The 24,494-nt window shown below is 30.7% G+C and overlaps 1 protein-coding gene across 1 annotated transcript in view; it reads right to left on the reverse strand.

Moving 5' to 3' along the window:
- The window catches only part of LOC132940750 (fibrillin-1-like), a 42,731-nt gene extending 21,711 nt beyond the window's left edge, over nt 1-21,020 (reverse strand). Inside the window, exons 1-14 of the mRNA XM_061008482.1 lie at nt 20,654-21,020; nt 20,181-20,510; nt 9,278-9,360; nt 7,049-7,702; nt 6,616-6,711; nt 4,263-4,457; nt 3,354-3,608; nt 3,027-3,185; nt 1,923-2,111; nt 1,676-1,798; nt 1,451-1,573; nt 639-890; nt 316-441; nt 9-224 (exon numbers count right to left, since the gene is read on the reverse strand). Of these exons, the coding sequence (XP_060864465.1) occupies nt 9-224; nt 316-441; nt 639-890; nt 1,451-1,573; nt 1,676-1,798; nt 1,923-2,111; nt 3,027-3,185; nt 3,354-3,608; nt 4,263-4,457; nt 6,616-6,711; nt 7,049-7,702; nt 9,278-9,360; nt 20,181-20,326 (2,617 nt within the window). The 5' untranslated portion in view covers nt 20,327-20,510; nt 20,654-21,020. The remainder of the gene's footprint in view (nt 1-8; nt 225-315; nt 442-638; nt 891-1,450; nt 1,574-1,675; nt 1,799-1,922; nt 2,112-3,026; nt 3,186-3,353; nt 3,609-4,262; nt 4,458-6,615; nt 6,712-7,048; nt 7,703-9,277; nt 9,361-20,180; nt 20,511-20,653) is intronic.
- Nucleotides 21,021-24,494: the final 3,474 nt, after the last annotated feature.

Here is a 24,494-nt window from a genome sequence, read left to right on the forward strand (position 1 = left end):
ATACAAACCATCGCCGTTGTATGTCATCCCAGAACCCTGAGGACAGAGCCCTTTGAACTCCAAGCTATCCGGCGAAGGGCATTTTGAGCACTGTGAACCCCATCCGGGAGTCTGCCCGAGCACGCCGTACGAACAGCAACAACTAGATTTCGTCATGGGCGTGGTTAGGGGTTGCAGACACGAGCCCTGCTGAAAGTTGGCATAACAGAGATCGCGGAGTGTATCTAAACAGAAAATATAATTATGAATCATCTACCACAATGGGGTTTAACGGCTCAGGTATATATAGTTGACTCGTCGTCGTTGACCACATACCCAGACATGTACGACCGTCGAGTCCCAGGTAAAACCCGTCTTGACACTCGCAACGGTAACTCCCAGCCGTATTTATGCACTTGCCGTTTTGACAAGGACCGCCAGTATTTGAACACTCGTCGATATCTAAAATATAAGCAAACAAATACATTTAACCGATCGGGAATACATTTGTGCTTGTATACAGCTGGATAGTGTATACAGGATGGTGTATTTAAAGGATTCGGAATTTGTTCACTGAAATCATATATTGTGTAATCACATCTTCCAGAATATATACGTCCGTCATAAACTTCGAATTTTCATGTATAATATTATTATACCTATACAGTTCTGTCGGTCCGGTGACAATCTGTAGCCGGAGTCGCAGAGGCATTTGAACGATCCTTCGGTGTTCGCGCATTTTCCATTTATACAAAGACCCGGTCTTTTTTCACACTCGTTTATGTCCGTGCAAAACGTTCCATCCGGTGAAACAGTATATCCCGTCTGGCACTCACATATGTAGGAACCTGGGGTGTTTCGACACTTGCCGTTTAGGCAAATTTTTGGGTTTTCGTAACACTCGTCAATGTCTAGAAATGAAATAAAACTATAATTTATTAATGCGATAACGATTATTATCTTATCAGCTAATTACGGTATAAATAGGAACAACTTCGATATAATGACGTCGAAACCTAAAAAGTTAAACACTGCGCAATTTTATTTTTGACAATCGCTCAAACATTATTGCATGGTGATATAACTATCGCGTTTAAACCACTGCAATATTATTATTTATTATATTCTACTTTAGTGGAAATGTTGGCATTTAGGAAATTATGACAATTCCTTAAAAGAGAAGGAAATTATATCATTGCCTAGTACATATTATCATTTCCTAACTTCATTATGCGATGATGCATACACATTACACAGTAACATTACATATTTAGGTCAATATTAATATAAAGATGATTATACTATTGTGTTTCTCGGCAGGGAAGACGAACATTTTAAATCGTACCTTTTTATAAAACAAACTCTTATAATATTATGTCCTATTAATCTTTGTATCTAACCTATTATTTTGTACGTTGGACTACCGTCTGTTTTAAATAATAATTAAATAAATACAAATAAAATATATTACCTATGCACGAGTGGCCGGTTTGTGACATGACGAATCCCGACTTGCAGCGGCATTGGAAAGACCCTTGTACGTTCAAGCACTTTCCGTTCGCGCACATGCCGTTCTTTTCGCATTCGTTGTGATCTACAAACAAACATGTTTCGATTAGCGTACAAAAAAAAATTAAATGACCGGTTTGCGTTTAATTCCTGTCACAAGTCTGATTGCACTCTGGAAAATCTATACCTATACAACGTTTTCCGTCAGAGGCCAAATCGTAGCCCGGCGGACAAGAGCATATAAAACTTCCCGGAGTATTGTTACACTGCCCGTTGTTGCAGATCCCCTGTTGCGCACATTCGTTGATGTCTGCAGTGGCGTGAAAATGAAACAGAAAACAAACAGAAAAGTCCGTTGAAAATTTAACACGATCTCCGACGACATGCGTGTCCGTGCAGGCACAAGCGTATTATTTACACATAAGATGACTAGCCTTCACACACTTGTGACTCCTCGTGTCTGCTCTTCGTGAACCCGGAAAAACATTCGCACGCGTACCCGTCCACCGTGTCGATGCACTTGCCCCCGGTCCCGCAAATCTCTGGTCTCAAACCGCACTCGTCCACCAAGTTCAGCACCGTTTGATTGGATTTGCCACCGAGACAGAGTTTTACGTATTCAGCTGAAAAGGAATTACAGTTTATGACATTAGCTACCATCATCATCGTAAGAAATATAATTTATAAATTTAATAACATATTATTAAGTAGTAGTCTAATGTTATATCAGCGTGTATGTTATTGATATAAAAATTAAAAGTCTTTGCTTCCCCCCTCCCCTCTATTCTAAAAATCTACTTATTTTTACAACGAAAAGCCATCACGATGCACACAGTGGTTTATACGTCATTTTACGCGGCCAAATGTCTATATTTTAAATTTCTATTTTAATGTTTTTTTTTTTAATGGAATTATTATCTGTATATACTGTTGAATATTAATTCCGAGTTACAATTTCCTAAGTATAAATTCTAAAGAACTGTAACATGTTAAGTAAAAAATGTCTTTATTTCTATCAGTAATTCATCGAATTTTATAGTTTTACTTGCATATTCTTTCAAGTCGTAGAATAGTCATTATAAGCACGACGCCTCCTATATTATATATTAATATAACTAATCGAGAATAAAATACTATAATAGAATAACGATTTTAAAAATTAAAATGTAATTGCTTATAAAGAAGGTTGTGTATTGAATTCAATCACTTCATGACGTACATCTACGTATTTGCACAACAATTATGTTTTGATTTAAACTAATAAAAAGTGTTGAAGGTTTTGCAATTTTTAAATATATTGCCATGCATAATATACAAATATAGCACAACCCTAGTTGCTAATGAACAGTATCAAGAACAGTATCCTGATCAATGAAATATAATAATAATATAATACGCATTATACTAGGTAAACCGTCAAACTTTATAAAGTTTATTTATTCCATTACAGGTATTAGTATTAAGTTATAACAATAAATTATGTATTATTTTGACATAAACGTGTCACGTTAACCGATATAATATATTGTTTAGTTTACCTATTCCTTGTAGCGGACAATGTTCACAACTATTTCCCCAGCCCTTTCCCATGTCTTTACCGCAGCAACAGTCTTTCTTGGACAGTTTCATCGGCAACGGATCCGAGCAGTCTTGACTCGACGACGCAAGTCTCGTATAACACTGACCCTGTTGAGTGTCTATACGCGAAGAAATGTAAAACAAAACAAAACGAAAATTGACAATTAATTACTCATTATTGGCCGTTTTTTTTTCGTGACGTCCTTCCATAATAATATTGTTATTGAGATTTGACTAACCCGTATAAATAATATTATGACCACGTGCTTAAAAAACCACAAGCTTACCTATACATCCTTTTCGGTCGGTGGTGGGCACGAAGCCTTGTTTACAGATACAATAATACGAACTGTCGGTGTTCACACAATAACCGTCTTGACAAATGTTCGGATCGCCTCTTTTGCATTCGTTTTCGTCGTCACAAACGTTCGTTACTTGATTATGCACTCGACCCTCGGGACACACGCACTTGAAGGACCCCACGCTATTTACACACGCTCCACCTTTACAAATTCCCGGAATTGCCTCGCACTCGTCAATGTCTGAAAAATAAATCGAGGATAAAAACCGTATGCTGTGCAGTGTGTTTCGTTCTAAATAATTACATTTTGAACGGAAAACTGTCAACTATAATATAAATATAAATGATATAGATGCTCTTATATAGTGTGCTCAGTTATAGTATATAGTACCTGATAGATAATATTATAATATATAATACTATATATTATAATACTCTCGATTTGAACATTTTTGGTATACTCGAGTATTAATTAATTTTCAACTGAACAGTAAAATATACTTAATCAAACATCGTTATATTTAATTTGTTTTAATCGTTTTTAATGAATAACTCTAAATAAATAAAATGTTTAAACTTGCCATCGTTTATTTTTAAAGTTTTAGGTACTTATTAAAAAAATATATTAAATAGCTTTATACTATTATGCCATGTTATATACGTAATAACGCCACTTGAAAAAACTAAAATTACGTTTTATTATTTTTCTGAAAACATGTTCACCTGAAGCGAACATCAATCAAGTCTCTATATTACAGTTTTGTCCCTAGTCCAAAGAAATGACATATAGTTGATCATCGTCCAAATATTATTTGTGGAGAGCATATTGTAATTTTTAGGTACTTAAAACCTATCTTATCGAGCATCGAATAGTTTTTCATAAAATATCACTTACCTATGCACTGGTTGGAATGTAAGTTCTTGAGAAAACCTATATCGCAATCGTAGCTCAGCGAACACTGTTCACATGGGTGTCCCCAAGCTAGGCCTATTGTCGCACAACACAATTGTTTGGTGCAAACAACACCCTCGAGTTGTCCTTGACACATATCGTTTATCACCCTGGTGTAACATGGACCGATTCGGTAATCTAAAAACGATAACGACGGTAGAATAAATATCGATTGTGTTCAACAACTATGGACGTTTATAATAATATATATAAAAAAAAATATACAACAAATCTAATAGGTACGTACGACGTAGGTAGGAACATCTAAAATATATTATACTACCTACTATCGTATCAAAATAATAATATAGTGATGTCGAAGTGATTTTCGTATAAAATATCAAAATTAAATTACTCTCAATCGAAGTTTTTCACAAATTATAGTGTTTCAAAATGCAAACAGGTATACTATATTATTATTGACACTATACAAGAAAATATGTTGTACCGAGGACAAACACTGTCTTATCCGCGAGTGTTTTTCTGTTCCTTACACATTATTGTGTGTCGGAACTCGTTTGCGTACATCATACATATTTTCGACCTAATAAACTGCGACTCGTTTGTGCACATAAAAATATTATCTATAAAATAGTTTTTCCAAACTGTAGAGCTCGTTAGTGCACTGTTTTTATATTTTTTTATTCGTCATTTTAATATCACACTGCAATATGACGTTTACGTCTATAATATTATCTGCAGATATCTATACGAATCATAATAATATTATGATTTATACTTGTTTTAATTTAAATTTTTATTATGGATTTCATCAGTTTTTGAATCACATAGGACCGTAGACAGAAACATGGTTTTAATATTGATATAATATAAGTACAAGTATACTATGGCAGTCGGTTTCATACGAAATATATTAATATTTATTTTAATACTATAAATTCAAATTGGGTGGAATTAAAATTTAGCTAAATTCCAAAAAATAACGTTAATATACAACGCAGTTGAAAAAACATTTATTAGTCCATATAGTCAGTAAGAATTTTTAGTTTAATTGTTAACATAATATATTATAAGTCATGTGAATATTACTACAAATACAGATTAAGTACAACGAATGGAAATTAAGAAAAAACCACCCATATTATTGTTATCTCGTCTGCTAACACTGCAAAACTGTCTAAATATCTTACGTCTGTAAAATTGATGATTACATTTTTTTTAACAAAACCAGTAGTCCACAATATATAGTGAATAATTTAATTTATTATTATTTATTATTTCATTATTATAGTAAAAATATTGATATATTATATATCAATTTAAAATGTAATATATAATTATTTTATACGTGTTAGCGTTTTACGTATTTTATTTTAATGTATCTTTGTGATTGAAAAACACGCCTTGACACTACCATTTATACCCATTACCCACGTACGAAAAACTACCATACATTTGCACACAAATTATATTGGTATAATATACATAATAAATCAAACTGAAAAAAATTCACCAGGAAACTTGAACACTATAAAATTATGGGCACGGAAAAATGTTCACGACTGTTTTATTAAACCAATAGATTGTTACTATCCAACTTTTTTGATCTACTATACAGGCTACAGCTATAAACAATTTAAATAAACATACATCTAAATAATGTATTGCTTATAAAATTTGAAAAATCGTAAAATAGCCATCGTAACAAGTAAAACACAGATTATATTACAAAGGAACTTTAAGTTTGATTATGGGTAAATTTTCACTAATATTAAAGTTGGCAATATTATAGATCGATTTTATCAAATACAGATTTGCCATGTTTCTCGTGGGTTGGAGATGAAAAATTAATAATGCGCTTACATTCTTATCCTATAATTATAGTCCTTATTATCAACTACCATCATAATATTCTCTGAATCATAATATTCTTCCTCATCATAAATGTATTATAATATTGTTTTTTTATAATATTATACTATCGTGGAGAGATTTAGTCTTATATTTATATTATATGGGTAGGTACACAATATTCCATTAAGACATCGTTTCCGTTACAACAGTTTTGCGTTCAAATATTATATTACATGTGCTGTGGTGTATTGATGTACCCGTATAACATAGGTTTATATTATTATACTTTTCACACGCGTTAAACGCTAATTATTTGGAAAAAGTCCAAGGAGACTTGGTGTTCTAATCCTAAGAGAAGCCACCAGTTAAAATAGTCACACGTATCGTGTCACAAGTCATGATTATTATCCAAAGGCCATTAAGCAGGCGGTCACGTACGCGTTTATTTCCTCGTAGATTTTATGAACAAATATTTACCTACCAGCTTCGCATCTACGTCCAGCGTATCCATACACGCACGCACACCGGTCGGGGCCGATGCACCGGCCGCCGTTCAAACATCCGTCCCGACAGATCGCTGAAAAAAAGAAAAAGAAAAATTCGTGAAACGATTAGATAATAATATAATATTATGTTTACGTCATTTGTAACATGGATGCGTGTTTATATCGGAATTAATTAATAGTTAGTATAATATACTAATTCTAAAGGTGGGCATTAACTTGTTAAAAAGTTATTTTTTTTTAACTTTTTAACTTAACCGAAGGCAATTTAATTGAATTAACTCAACTTGACACAGTTATATATATTCATTAACTTGCCCCCCCCCCCATAGTATAATTCCGAGCGAAACATATTGTGGACTATGCATGTATAATATATTATTATTATGTGATCAGTGTAGGTGCACTTACGGTCACCGCAGTTTTCACCGGTATAACCCTGTCGACACGTGCAAACTGATCCCTGACAAGTGCCCCCGTTCAAACACGGATACTTGCAAGAGTTCCGTGACACCGCTGCCAAAGAATTAACTGCGGTCGTAGTTGCGACTCTGCTACTTGAGGTACTGCTGACGTTTCCAACGCCTCTGCTAGCACTATCACCCCTGCTAGTACTGTCGGCTCTGCTAGCACCATCGCCCCTGCTAGCACTGTCACCTCTGCTAGGAATATCACCCCTGCTAGCACTACCATCTCTGCTAGGAATATCACCCCTGCTAGCACTACTGTCTCTGCTAGAACTATCGCCGATGTTACTTATGCCTCCACTTCCGTTGGTCCCACTGTTATTTCCACCACCACTGGCGTTTGGTCCACTATTATTTCCACCGCTGTCATTACTTCCACCACTTCCGCCGGAGCTACCGCTACCACTACTCCCATCGCTAGCGATCCCGTTGTTCCCTCCGATCGAAGGTGGTTTTCCGTATCGTAACTGCTCGTCGTCCTTGTTGTAAGCATCTCTGAGGTCGTCGGGTAAACACGCTGACCGGACGGATCCCTCGTCGCAGAGACACATGTTGGGCTTGATACACCGACCACCATTGCAAGGTCTATTGCACACGGCTGAAAACGAAATGAACAAAATTGAATCATATATACAAGATGTAACAGAAAGACCTGACTTTTGGAATAAATTTTGTTTTAATCAATATTTAAAATTATTTTTTTTTAATATATAATTTATAGTCACTTGCATACACATATATTATACAAAAAATTATTTTTATTTTTAACACTGAAAATAAAAAAATTTAAAATTTGATTTAAATTTTTTTGGATATATTCGAAATATCCAATTTTTTAATCTGATTATAAAAACAATTTTGTAGTTAAAACATTTATCTAAGTGAAGTAGTTTATTTTTTAGAACTTTTTTAAATATCAGTATTTTTTTTGATTAAATAAATTTGGAACGTAATAACTTTTTTTCAAAATATTTTTTTGGGAATTTGCTGACATGAGTATATTTTTTAAATTATTTACTAATCATATAATTTTAACAATTTTTGTCATACATTTAAGAAGCATAATTTTTTTTCAAGTCTTTCTGTTACACCTTGTATATGACGTGTGATTAGACTATAGTGTGATTCGCACCGTCCATACTCACTCCTCTTTTCCCCTTTTATTGAATTAAGGTTTTATTATTGGATTTCTAATTTTTAATTAGTTGTATTTAAACATACTTTCAGACATTTACATTTGTTATACCTAGTGGCTAGTACCTACCATCATAAGGAGGGTCCTGCAGCGGTAAGCATTATTTTTGTTACTGTAAATTATTAGGCCAACGATTTTTTTTCTTTTAACATTGATTTACCTATATAAATAATTATTATAAATCGAAATTCAAACAAACAGTTTCTGAGTTATTAAACTTCGAGTGTTAATGATGATAATTGACTTATAAGATATAAGTGCTACGATAATTTGAAAATTATAATAAATATTAATATTAATGTAAAAACATTTTTTAATTTGTAATCCGAGGACAATTTATACAAGACTTTCAGTTTTCTAATTCATATTGAGAAGTATTATATCTTTGGTAGGTACATAAAACCTAAAATCAGCAGCTACTAGTAATTTATTTATATGATATACTAAAATATATAGTAATAATAGGTGATCGAAGTAATTTTTTCCAGAAACAAATTTAATATATAAGGTATACTCGTAATGTTATTATAAATTATTTTTTTTTTGTCATTTTTTTAAATATAGTGGTCGGGCCGTGGCCTGACCTTAACATATAATATAGAGTTCGGCGCCGCTGAGACTCGTTATATAATATAGAAGATTACATTAGCATTTGGCAGTATTTGAGATAAAACAACGGAAACATAATTGTTCTATACGTTGATAACGTTCGTTAAGAATACAACACGCGTTTGTAATTAGTTTGAAAAAATTAAATAGTTTATATTATTATGCGGTTTGTATATTCTATATTATTTTAGATGTAGGTATTAACATGACGATGTGAATGGTCAGTTATTATTATTCTTCTGTTAACGAAGCATTAATATGCTATAAAGTATTATGACCTCAGCCGTTTCATGTTTATTAAAATAGCACTTAACAGTAATTAATAAAACAGTACACACATATTAACACATAATATTAATATATACTCACGGACAATACAAAGCCCAGTCGCGTGTTTCAATGACCAACCAGGACAACAGTAGTTTCTGAACCGCGACCGGCACACATTTGGCCTGCAAGAAAATAAAAATTTGAAAATCGCAAACGCATGTGATCTGTAAGGCCACAATATTATCATGTTTTTATTTGAGGCGATACAAAATAGGTTCGAAATAATAAGGTTAGGGTTAACAGCCGTACACTAATTATATAATAGGTATATATTGTATTCGATTTAGGCAGTTTCAGTATTTGCTTTGAATTAACTTTGTATTTGTATTAAACGTTTTACCAACACATTTTTCCGAATAATATCTAAACATAATTAATCAGAAATAATAACATACATCCGTTATGGGGATTTAATAATTTTTCTAATGTTAATATGGCATACTATCATACCAATAGGCAATAAGTAATAAACCTAATAATTAATAATACTGAATACCGATAGTAATTATAATAATACAATACATGTCAAGAATACATAGATATGTATATTTTTTTATAAATGTTTAATAATACAATAAATGTTGATTAAATTGGATACCTATTTACGAAAAATAACTTTTTAATTGATTTTTTATAATCAAAAAATTGTTATTTGTAGGGACTTGGAACTTTTTGCAACTAAGCATTATATTATTATTTACTATACTTACAAGGTAACATTTTCAAAATTTATTAATTTTAAACTATTTGTATCCCGAATCTATGGCACGTCGGTATATATTGACTTCAAATGTAATAATATAAAACTAGTTTTTAATAACTACTAGCTAGATAGCAATATTATATGAATAAATATTATAATACTCACTATATAATAGTACAATATGCGATTTGTATTTGGAAAAAATGTATTCAACCCACCTTATTACTAATAGAAATAGAAATTACTGATAGCAATTTATATGATGTAGGTATAAATTTGTACTAAGTACAAAGTCTGTTTTAAACAATTCAATTTATAAATCAAATTTATTTATTATTTTTGTAATTGAAATTAATCATTGGTAAGTTTATATTGTAACTCCCTACCCCACTTCAAGCTCAGCTTAAAGGTGCAGGGAATTTTTCTATGTATTAATAATACATTGTAAATTGTACTGTGTTAATTTTATAATAAAAATGAATTCAAATTTGAAATATCCTTAAAAATATGGGATGACCGTTCGTATTATCCCAGAATCGTTTTTCACGTCGTATATTTTACATTGATTTATCTTTGAATTCAAACATAACACAACGCATTACAATTTACAGTGGCTATTACTCAATAACGAGGGACACTCGACACCCATTATACTATACAGCAGAGCTTTTTCTCCCATTTATTTGTTGTTAATATGAGTCTTCTAGGAATCTCTTTCATAGTACCTACTATGGACTAATAAAACTTAGGAGTTAAAATCCTTTGAAATCTCAAATCCTTCATTCGCAACACTGTATTATTCTCTGCTATGGATTCGGTTGAATTTTAAGCCCATTCGGCCATCCATGACATTGTTCATTATTCTGATATACAATACGTTTATTACACGTATTCAGATATTATTTTTACTATATAATCACAATGGTAATTGTTTCGCAAATCCACCGTAGTATGATAATATTAATTTGAATATCGTTTTAAGAAAACTAAACGTTTTCTTTTAAGAATTCACAATTTTTTCAACGCTAATCCCACAACAAAACTTTATTGCTAAAAAGAACTATTATATTTGTTTTTTTATTAGGTTGGTAGGTACTTGGGTACTTCGTATATTTACATTAGGTTAGGTATTTTAGGTATATGATTTTACATTCAAGTATTCCCGAACGAATAAATATCATACTTACAGAATATATAAAGAAACGCCATCTCAAACAATATGCGAAGCATGTCTGTAATTCAATTGACAATAATTATTACAGATACCAATAATTTTCATCATCTACGCCAGTCCTTCTCAAAGTGAGCGATAGTACCCCCCCCCCCCCCTGTGGGCTTGGCATCCTCCAGGGGGGAGGGGCGGTATAAGACCGGAAGACATTTTAGGGGCGTTGAAGAAGACTAGAGGTACAATAATTGATTAAAAAATATGTTTTTATACTTCAAATTAAGATTAAATACCTACTACATGTCCACTTACATCTGTTTTTAAGTAAATCCAAGCCTGACATTAACAATCTTGTTAAAGAGCATCAGGTTCATCCTTCACTTTAGATACGTTTTAATTTAATAAAAATAAAAATACTTTTAAATATGATCAAGTATATGCATTTTAATTATATTTGTATTGTTTTCATTAAACACGGATGTTTTAACTCAGATATATATGATATATAGGTATGGCGTATTTAAATATAACAATTATTACAATAACTAGGTACCTACTGTTTTTAAGATGCACTATAGATGGTAAGCTTAAAAAATGTTGGGGGGGGGGCTTTAAAAAAATATTGATTCTTAAAGTGGGAGGTGTATTAAATAAGTTTGAGAACCATCTGTGATCTACGGGTATGCTTCTTAAGCCGGGTTCACACTAAACTGTGACGTGTAAAATAATCACAGATACCATAGTTACCAAACGATACCGCATAGTTGAATATATTCAAATTTTGACAGTATGGTTACATTTATGTGCGAATAAGTAATAACTAAAATAAAATAATATTGTGTTATCACCAGGTACAATATCATATCATTGATATTGCATTTTGGTATAAACATTATAAAAATACGAAATCACACGACACGGTGCAGTTTGAACCCGGCTTTAACGATATTATCCTATGATGTTGGGAAAGTTACCAGTAGTTGGCAATTAGGTACCGGTAACCAGCATACCAGTAACCACCGCGAGTATTATAGCAGTAAGTATTATAAACAATAAATTACAATGTATGTAAAGTGTGAATTTTACGGAGACCACATCATAATGACGTTATTAATTATTAATTATTATAATAAGAAATGGACCTATACGCGTTGTCCAGTAATACAAATAAAATAATTTTGACAACATGATTGAGGTAGCTATATTATGTCATTTAAGACGTGTTGTAAATTTGTAATATTTTATTTGTTTTTAGGAACTACTAACTTAATGTCTAATTCACCTATACATCGAATAATGAAATTTGATAATACGTATACTGTTAATCCTTTTGTGAGTTTTTAAGAAGAATGTGCATTCAGATTTTAAATAATGTACATAATAATATTGTATACTATAATTAAATTGTAATTGGACTTTAAGTCCATATGTATTCAATAAATAAATAAACAAAGATTTAACGAGATACATACGACAGGTCATTTCAAACTGTGTGGGACGTGAGTGCATCTCGGTGAATCATATAAACATTATAAATTATAATGCATATTATATTGTATTGTATAGTAATATAAAAAAATGTTAGAGTATACATTGACACGTCGTAAGACTCACGAACATATATCCGTGTAGGTAGTATTAGCTAGCCTATAGGGTAGGTATACATATAGGTACACCACACTCTGGCGGGGCAGGTGAAAGTGTAATTTGTATAATATGTTCTTTAAAAGGACTGAATGAATAAAAAAAACCAATTTAATAATAATAATTTTAAAAAATACCATTATGATAACAATAATATTATACTATATGTATGTATATCAACGAATGAGACCCAAGTCCCAAACCTAATTGGATGGACTCGCGCGCGTGAAACTAAAATATAGAATTGCACTGAGATATATAAGAAGTATATAAATATATAGAAGCCAAAAGGATATTATAACAGTCAACAGATATAAATTACCTTATATGGTGGTCAATTTGATACAATAAAAATAATACCAATGTATAAAATAGGTTTTAGCCGTTTTAGGTGCACCTTTACAGCTAGTATACCTAATTATTATAACCCATCATACACACAAATTTTAGAATGTATATTGTATAACGATGATAACCTAACTATTTGTTTTTATAAATAGATAGTTTACAAAATATAGACTTATATTATATATTTTCCAACAGTTGTCTAAATTAGCGTTCAGAAATGTCCAAAATCTTTTTCGTTCTGATCAAAGTACGGGGAAATCTTATATTATAGTTTTCATGGCAAGGGCGTCCAATGTGTTAATAGAAATTTTGTAGTAGGTACCTTTTATTTTGTGTTTATGTTCATATGAGAATATTGTCGTTATTAGTTTGTTTATAAGTGAAAATGAATTCTTAGAGTATGTCAAAATATTATTTACTAAGCTTCAATAATATAATTTTCTATATTATATACTTTAAGTTATTGTTTTTTTTTTTGTTAAGATGTCTGGATTTAGAGTAAAATTTTGTAAAGTGAGGTATTAAGTTAGATAGTAAGGTTAGCCTTTTCATAATAATTTATCACTAAATGTCATTAATTTGTATGATGTACGAGTGCCTACTAAAATTAGGTACATATTATGAACTTTGCTTGGTTTATCTTTAGATATTTTACAGCCATTCAATGGTTATATAAGTGATTATTTATCAGTGATTATTTTCCAGCGAAAGTAAAATTATATATAAACATAAACATACGTATATTTACTGTTACCTTATTTACATTTCTCCGAAGAAAAGTAGATAAGTTTATATCGAAATAATTGTCACCGACGCTAGCTTATATCATACTGCAGAGCCTATCATTCGTCCGGACGCCGGCCAAGACCTTTCAAAACTCGTACACAACTGTTTGGATATAGTGCGATAATATAATATATGAATGGATAGGTGCTAGAAAAAACAAATAAAATAACAGCTGTGTTCGATACGAATAAAAAACGTCTTACGCAAGAGACGCGGAAACAAACGTTTTTGGACTTTATCGTCTCGCGAGTTTAGCGTGGTATTTACCAGCTAAGAGCGTTTGAAAACGACTTGCCTCTCTATAACGACTATAACAACTGTGCAACAATTTACACGTGTAAACACGGGCTGTTCTGAAACCACGTAACGGAAAATGTCTACGATTCCAAACGTTGTCGTTATAATATATTCGTCGTATATAATTACAGGGATGGAAGTAGGTCACTTTTTTAACTAAAATTCACCTTTTTAAAATTGAGTCACTTTAACTTACTTATTTTCAAAATTTAACAAAAATTCAATTACTTTGTACAAGTACCTACAAAAATAAATGAGTTTGTAATTTTATATTTGTATTATGATTTTATTTTGTTTAAAAAAAAATTTGGCATTATCATTATTATTATCTCAATTAAAATAAAGAAAGTTCCTAAACAATGATCTTAAGTATTATTCTATATTATAGACATTACTAATTTAAATAGGTAATATTATGATTTAATGATTTGTAATTATAAAGTTTGTGTTTATTATAGTAATTATTTCCTGTAATTTCTACAAAAATAAGTAAGTTACAATCAATTAAATTATATGTAGAGATTCAAAGACAAATGTTTAATAACAGTAAGTTTTTATGAATCAAATTTATGTAGGTCACTTTTTGGTCACTTTAATGATTAAATTCAGTCCTGTAATTATTATTATGGTGAGGCATAATGTGCCGTATACGCATTTTTAAATCGTATCTACGTTTTTCGTAACGCGTTCGCAGCACCGCATAGTGTGATTAGGTTTAAACGGACGTGCAGTGTACCATAACAAAAAACACCGTTTTAGTATGATATTATGATTTTTATTTCGAAAAATCTATTATCGTAAACCACCAGCACGAGCACACACACACATGTTGTTCCACCGGACCTCGATGATATTATAATATATATATATATATATATTGTAGATAATAATTTTACGTAAACTGGTGTGCGTGGGACGCGACGAAGATTATCGGGAGACAGACGTAATATGCTGTGTTATAATTTGTACGTCGGATTTCGTAAAGTGGCTCGTTTTGAGTCGTATTGAATACAATAATAATATAATGTATTACGAATTTATTGTTAATTTTTTTTCTTATATTATTCCATTCGGACGACCGCCACTTTGTTTACGGGTACCTCTTAAGTATAATTTAATATTATTATTAGGTAGATAAAGTAAATTAATGTAAAATAATAATATAATACATATTGATGAGAATAATTATTATATAATGCACTCGTCGATAATACCATAGGTATACCATATACCTAATACGACGACGATATTTGTGACGCTACTTGCGGAGGTAACATAATAATATTATATACTGCACATTTTACTCGTACTACAAAAGATGATATTACCTATTATACAATCGTTTATTATTATTATCACTATATATTATATGCCTATATGGCTATATAGATAATAAATTATTATAGTTTTTAGTAAAATAGTTTTTCGATCGACGGCACGTGACATGTGGATAAGATAGGTTGTGTTTGCTTCTTCGGAAAATTTCGCACGGGCCCATATTATTATAATATTACGTGTGCGAGTAGGACATGATCTTAATGGTTTCCACGTGAAAGTAATACGGACGAATCGTACGAAATAATACACTTATATTTCATCAGAGATCACAACGGAAAATTAATTATCCATAATATAATATTATGTGCACACATCGAAGAACGCCCCCCCCCCCCTGTGCCTGAAGGTATACGTCAATTGGATCGCTAGGTGGTTCGTTTGCATTAGGTTTATTTGTGCATCATGTAGGTACCTATATTACAATATATTATTATACAGCGAGTGATACGTATCGGATAATAAGGTGTATCGCGTTTCATACGTGCAGTGTTTTAAACAATTAATAGTCCGTTTGCGCTTTTTTTTTTTTTTTGAAATCAACAATCTATACCTTAGGGGCACAATAGGCTTATGACGTTAGAGTATACATATAAACTAATTATAATAATCATTTACACAATTATAATAATTAAATATTAACAGGGTACACTTGATGTGAGAAGTCATATAGACACTCATTAAGTTTGCGCTTTTAACTTCTAAACATAAGTACAAGATACCTATACCAAACATGATAGATATTAAAATATTTATAATATCATATGCGCAATATATTTGTAAATTCGCGTATGTTATTAAATAAATTATTAACAATGTAAATTAAAAATTAAATTAAAATGCAATTTTTATTCAAAAGAACGGTATTTTGTCGATGACTTTGACAGTGATATTAATATGATGCATGTAATATTAATTTGAACAAGTTTTTAAGTTATAACCCATTATAAAAATGTTAGCCTTACACATTTTATAATATTATACACATTAGTACAATATTACACATCTACGTAGTATGATATAGCTATCAAAATACAATTAAATAATGACTGTTAAAATAAAAAACATATAACTACCTACCTAAATAAATGATTAGATAATTTAATTTAGTTATATTTAAATTGAAAACGTATCAATTAAACAAATTCTAAACCTATGATATTTTTCTTGCTTTTACATTACATTAGAAATATATTATATTTTGTATAGTAATATAACAATTATATAAATAAATGATTTAAAATTTCACTATTAAAAACCAATGTAACGAATATTGTGGTGACAAAATAACAATATATTTTACGATTTATAGGTATGTATAGAGATAATAGTATAATGGCATACGTACTCACTACTCTCACCTACCTATAACATATTTTATATTATTGTTGCGATAAAACTGCGCGTGGCGTACTATATATAGTACACTGTATATAGTTTTTATTATAAACTTAAAAATATAAATTGATACATAAAAATACGATCGTTCGATGTGCGTTTGTTTAATAACAGTGTCTGTTATAAATAATATTGGCGTGCACTGCACTGCACTGTACAATAATAAATAAATAATTTCACCTGACAGACACGAGGAGTGATTAAAAAATAAAAACTCAATTATTGGATATCGACCCGTAACGAGAATAATATAACATAAACGCACGTGTAGGTATACGAGGAATATAAAATAATATTGTAATTGTATATTTTATAAACGTCTTATTTTCTCCTCGCCGGCTAAGCGTGGACCCTGAGGGGTGACGGTTGATATACACACACAGGCTATTAAACGCCATAAAGCTTTACGCGCTTGTTAAGTGAACCGGAATATTTTGGATGATTTATATGAAATGAGTTCAAGTGGATTTCATGGTAAGTTTATATTATTATATGTTATTACATATTGTATGACACATGTGTAAGGAAACTGCTTTTCAACACTCCCGAGCTTATAGTGTGTATACACTATACACATTATACAGAGGAGACAAGACTAATGTTTTCAGCGCATGTTAAAAATATAATATATTATACATACAAATATACGTTCGGTTTTTTAACTGAAGTCGATAAACGTAAGGATTATATTTTTATAACTATTTATTTTTCTCGGTAAATAAAAAATATACTAAATATGAGAAGTCGAAAGTTACTGCTTATATTAATATTGTCTTGTAGCCTGTTGAAATCGTTATTAATATAGGTTTCCAAATCAAAACAAAAATTTTCTATATTTGTGTACGTCACAGCTTCAAAGTAAATTAAAAATGTTTTATTCTTTTAAAATATTACGTACAGGTGTAATACAAGCCATTTACAATGTCAAAAGATTTCTATCAAAAGTTCTCAAACAATAATAATTAACTCTTATAAGTAATATTTTTCATTTTAATAACTAGACAAATGCTTGACACTTATTATTTGATCCTTGACACCTCAATTTACAGAAATAATTGTATACCTAATCCTTTTCCGACTGTCCCATCACTTAAATTTAGTATGATGTTGAATAGTGTATAACTATTGGAATCGTGAAGAAATATGATTAAAATGCATCTATATATATAATTCTGCAGTAGTGTAAGTTGTAAACGATTTAATCATTTTAATTGAAAGTCAATTATTTTTAATAACATTGTTTTAAAATCGATCGAACAATAAAAAATCGAATTTCAAGAACAAATTAGCATTTTATATGGTCTCGTAGAAGGTCTGTATTTTAATGGAACTACTATGGAAGTATATAATTTTCTCTCCTACTTTCGTTCCCGACCAATACCTACTTAATACGAAGATACCACACAACACTAAACTAATGCCGACCAATAATATACGAATAATAGAATGTGTCAAAATAAATTGTCATAAAGTACCTATATGTTATACAAATATCGAGACTCAATACTTATAATAATATGTACATAGGTATACATGTTGTGTATCTATTGAGAAAATGCACTTGGACATCTTAAACCTTATGAGTAAAAATTACAAAAATCCTTTACAAATTGATAATAATACGTTACTGCCTAATCCCGTGGCAATACAAATAAAGATACACTACCTACGTGAAATGAATTATTAATTAGATAACCTAAGGCGTCCCTCTAAAAACACTTGAAATCTCCAGGAAAAAAACTTAAACTTAAGTACTTAAGGCGTCAAGGCATGTCAACAACCGTAGCTTACAATTATTGATGCATTTCGTACGCGGGGAACAAAAAAAAATCACACAGTATTTATCGTCCAATGGGAATACCAATAAAAATGTTTACAATTACTTATCACAGGCGGTACCGTGTACCTAATAGAGTAAAGTTTTACTCATGGTATATTATACATTTGAAGTTTATTTTTCACACAAAATATTAGCATATTACATAATATTATACCTATATAGGTAGGTAATTATTGTACATTTGTATGCATTTAATATTGTAATAATGTAAAATATTTTAGTATGATTATTTGATATTTCATAATATTTTGTAGAATTTAAATAAACAGAATTAAAAATGTTTCGTTTTCGAAAACCTATATAATTATTATTTCTTACGTTAAGGGTGTATTTTACTTTAAGAATAGATTTTTCGTAATTTTATTTTTTTAAACAAAATATTAAAGAGCTCGTGTCAACAATATTTATAAAAAAAATTATTATTTAAAAATGAATTACAGTGTTTATACTCAAATTGGTATTATGGACTCATTAATAGGACGACTAGAAAAACAAAAAAAACATTAATAACATAAACATAATATTAACTAATATGCAATGTAAACTGTATTTAACAGTAAGAATTACTGTTGTAATATTATGTATATGCAATAAAATTATTAGGTATAAATTCAAAAATCAAAAGTTACAAAATATGAAATGAGCCCAACAAATGTTTTGTTTATATATTTTTAAACGGAACATTTTTCGGTTACTTTACTTACAAGGATGTATAAAAATATTAGTATTTTACATAGTACGATCGACCATAATATTACGTAATTATAATTGCGCATATTTTTTTATTTTCTCTCACTTAAACAATGTTGTCAAATTTAAAAATATATTATACACCATCGAAGTATAGGCGATTTTAAATTTAGGTAAAAATAAAAGTAAACAAGGTTATATTATCATAAAAAAAACGAGGATAATATTCGTGCTATAATGAAAAGGCTTGGAATCAGTAATTCGGTGGATTCCTTGTAGTGCCGAAATTTCATGGCAGACCTCTAACTCTATCTCTCTCTCTCTATATATATTTTTGTCGACCCTTTCTTTCGTAGCGTGGGGTGGACTTTAATCAAATTATCACCTACACAATTTTCTTCAAGGTGCAGCGTTTTTATATTTACCTATATATATATAGTCGGTACGCGAGTCCTTTGTTATTGTGTTTTACCATGGAATTGGTGCAAAAAAAAATATGTTAAGGAGACAAAGTTTCCATCATACTTATTGCAACTTTATTATAACTTGTCTCTGCAGGATGTATATCTTATGGTATTAAATCCAGCGTATACACGCAACGACAAAAGAGTGCGCCGGTAAAAGCGTATACCTATAGAGGCGTACATATAAAAAATAGAGATAGAAAGGACGGACTAGGGAGAAGAGTGGGAAGGGGGGTTGGAAGTAGCAAACGAAAAAAGTCAAAACTTACCCTCCAACAGGTGTTTGACGAGCCGAATCGGTGCCGGGGTCCGCGCTGTTGATGGCCGGTGGTTGTGCGGCCGCGAACACGGCCGCGGCCAGTACGCAGCACGCGCCGACCACGAGTCGGAGGATCGGCATGCGCGCAGTCATCATTCCGCCGTCTTGTCGCAGGATTTCTACCCTATGATGTCCCCCGGGCGGCGCGTGATAATAATTCGCTCCCGAATCGCACCGGTACAGCAAACACACGCACACCCGTCGCTGCCTCTGTTGTCAAGACGTCGTGTCGTTACAAAACGATATTATGAATAATATAATATTGCGTCGAAATCGATACCTATTATTATTATTATTATTATTATTATTATTGTTATTATTTTACTAATTATTGCGAGCTTAATATTATACGCTGCGATCACACCGCGACGCGATCAACGATGGACCCGACGGCCGCCCGTCAGCTGAGTCCTCATCGTATACCTATTTCGTGTTGAGTTTCTTTTCCACGCGTATTTGACGTCGGTATATTGTAATGGTATTTATTTGCTGATGTACAAGTGCCTCTCGCGGATATGGCACGGTATAATACGATACGATATTATGACAAACTACCTACCGTAATAAAAAAAAAAAATTATCGCGGGTGGAGGATAAAACGGAAAATGTCAATTTGTGGGTACCGGTCGAAATGGATTTTTGACGATCTTCGCTGTCCTTCGACGTACAGCGAAAATTATTATAACTACGAACAACGACGACGACGTTTTATCGATCAGCACGAATCGCGCGCGCGTTACAATCGAACCGACTGAACTCGGCTGGTCGGTATAGTGCCGCGTGCGCGCTGCCCGACACTGATATGGCTACATTGATATACGACGGCATAACACGTCTATGATACGCTCATACACACACACACACATACATACATACACAAACACACCCATACGAACACAATTATATTATCCCACCCGGTACGATCGTGTGCGACCACCACCGGTTATAATGCCGCGTTCTATATACGCACCGGGATATAATATATTACTATATACAGGGTGATTTTTTTTTACGACGCACGACGAGCGATATTAGTGTTTTTCTAAGACGTGTGTCTCATAACGCTTATTATTGTGCTTCCACTAGAAAATGATCTTAGTTGCAACTATATAGATAGGTATAGGTACTTACTATATTCTTATCATCGTTAATATTTGCGTATTTTTTATGTGTGTCCTGAAGTTTTTGCGGAAACCTCTCTGAAATAATATAAAATATAGATAGTATATAAACAATTAAAGTTTGATAAAATAAGTTTAACTTCTGCGAGAACCCCCCCCCCCCCCCCCCGTGAAATTGTGGTGGCCCAAATTATGAACATCGCTCAACAACTAAACTTAAAATATCTGTAAATAAAAAAAAAAAACTTTTATTTTTCAATTCTATGTATTCTACAGTATCACATACCAACGTTTCGTAAAAATATGGAAAAAACAAAAATAAATAGTAAGACAAACAAAACAAAGATTTTAATTACTAATACCTTTTATAAGTACCTACCTGTCTATTACAAGTTCACAATTCCTTTAAAAATTAAAACTTTAAAATGAATAGTAATAATTATTTATGACTTTTGTTAAAACAAATCACCCTGTATATTGTACATATAACAATATATACGAATAATTTGTATTTATAGTACAACACGTCACCTCAGCCACCACCATGAACTGTCTGACATGTCTCGTCGCACGTGCGTAAGGCTGAGTACCTAATATTAACAATAATAAAAATATTAAACCAATTACTAATAAGTACAGCTTGTGCTGGCTTCAGTACTAGGCGTATGCAGGTTACCACTTAACCAGGTTACAACGTGGAAAGGCAACTACAGCGTTAAGGGCGCGTCTCTTTTTCGTCCCCGCAATAACACCGTCATAACAAGTTACACGCTTCACTGGGTTTAAGCCACGCAAATACCGTATTCTCAACAACTTCCGGCAAATTGAGGAATAAAAATAATATTACAAATTACGAAATATTATGTTCTTATAGTTCGTAGAAGACGATCATTAATTATTAGAGTTCAGAATAATGGCCAATAAGTCTGAAGGATATATACAGATATAATGAACATATTAAAACGAATGATATATTTTACTTGCAGACGACAGACGACCTTAGAAAATCGACGAATTCGGAATTAACATAAATATAACAATATATCGTTGATTAGGTATATTATGTGTACTGTACATAGAAAGATTCACTAAACAAGCCCATTGCGACATTGGTCATAACTATTAATTCGTCCTTAAATAATATATTTATTCAAATTCAAATTATTAAGTACACTATTATTACATTCCATATTTTCAAATACTTAAATAATTGTATTTAAATACTTCCATTTATATAAACATAAAACATTACTGTAAGATAGGGTAGTTTACATTTGAAAACAAGTAGTTGTACTTACCTAAGTATTTGAAAAAATTATTTATGCCATATTATGGTATTCAGCTATTAAAGTATACGAGTATCTACTATATACGCTATACTAAATTAATTAAAAATTTTAAAAATCAGAATTTGAATAAATTCATATTTAAAGGAAAAATGTTGATGAACATGCTCATAGTAAATCATTGTACCTATACATGTATAATATATATGTATATATATATAAATAAATTGCCTATATAAAACATACAAGTAAAATATATTTTTTTATCAAAACCATATTTAAAAATACTAATAATCATAATAATAATATAGTATTACTTTATAATAAGCATTTTAATTTAAATTAAAACATGTGTCCTGGGTTTGTTGCTGGGCAAAAAATTGAAGTAAAAACTGTAGATAATAGTTTAATACGGTATTGCGTGAATTGCGTTAAAATAGTGTTAATTTTGTGCACAAACGCACAATATATTAATTTTTAAAACATATAAATTATAACATATATATTAATAACGTTACACTCGTGTGGCAATTAAAATAACTGGAAGAAAACAAACACAATTTTTAATACAACGGTAAGAAAGTATAACAAATAATAAATAGTAACATAATATTATTATATTATAAGTAATAATATTATAATAGATAGTAACAAATAATTACACATATTATTATAAGAACATTAAAAAAATACCTAACTATTACAAATTATTGTAATAGTTAAATGTATGTTTTGGTTTGCTTAAATTAAATTCAAAAAGGTTAATTGTTATTCGTTATACACGTAAACACGATAATAATGTTATCCCAATTACATGGTTTGATCCATATAATATTTTCTTCCTAACTACGTACCTATAGATAATACATTAATGCTGATTGAACTATGTAATATATTGTTTAAATAATTATTGTATTACCTATAATAATTAATACATAATATTATCCGTAAGGTTTATAACGAACACAAAATATTGTACACACGAGTAATTGAATATTTGAGTATAAATTAAATATATAGATACCTATTTAAATTTAATTAACCCTGTAGTATATGCACCATTTTTTTACACCCACATAGACATGTCAAACGTAAATAACATTTAAGCATTAATATAGGTAGCAATACGCATTTTATATTTTGTAATAAAACAATACATTTTACGCTTTTGAGAAATTTCTAGATTTTAGAAGGTTATCCATCCCCCATCCCCCACTTTGTAAACACAAACTATTCTCGATAAGTTTTTAAAACACATTATAATATTATGTTGATTTTGTTTATTGTAAAATGATTTATACGTCCGAGTATAATATTATTATACGTAATAAATAATGAATTTTTTTAACCCAAAAATAATATTAACAATTATTCCGAATTCAGGTTTTAGATTGTATATTATGTGAAATTTCCTTTGAATTCTTAAATATCAAATTTAAACGTTACGGTTTTAAAGTTCATTTTGGAATATAAAATTAAATTAAACTGAAAAATAAATGAGGTACGGTAATATTTTCATAAATATATTCGTTATACATTCGCCACGCATCGCTTAAACAGCTGCATTTAACGTTTAACAGATTACAAAAGTAGGACACAATGAACAACTCATTATAGCAGTTTCCTAAAAATGTCTTTTATGATTATATTTAAATCAAATCCATTATTTAAAACACTAAAAATACATTTAAAAAAATATTTTTCACAATTTTAATGCTTGACTTTAATATAAAAATAAAAACCATCCGTTTGAATAAAATTACGTTCAAATTTATTTATAACGATTTTCTTTGCCCGAGGTTCATTTGCATGACGAATATTATTATTATTTTTTACTTCAAAATTAAAATATTCAAT

This window comes from Metopolophium dirhodum, chromosome 3, assembly GCF_019925205.1.
Source record: "Metopolophium dirhodum isolate CAU chromosome 3, ASM1992520v1, whole genome shotgun sequence".
NCBI classification, from domain to species: Eukaryota; Metazoa; Arthropoda; class Insecta; order Hemiptera; family Aphididae; genus Metopolophium; species Metopolophium dirhodum.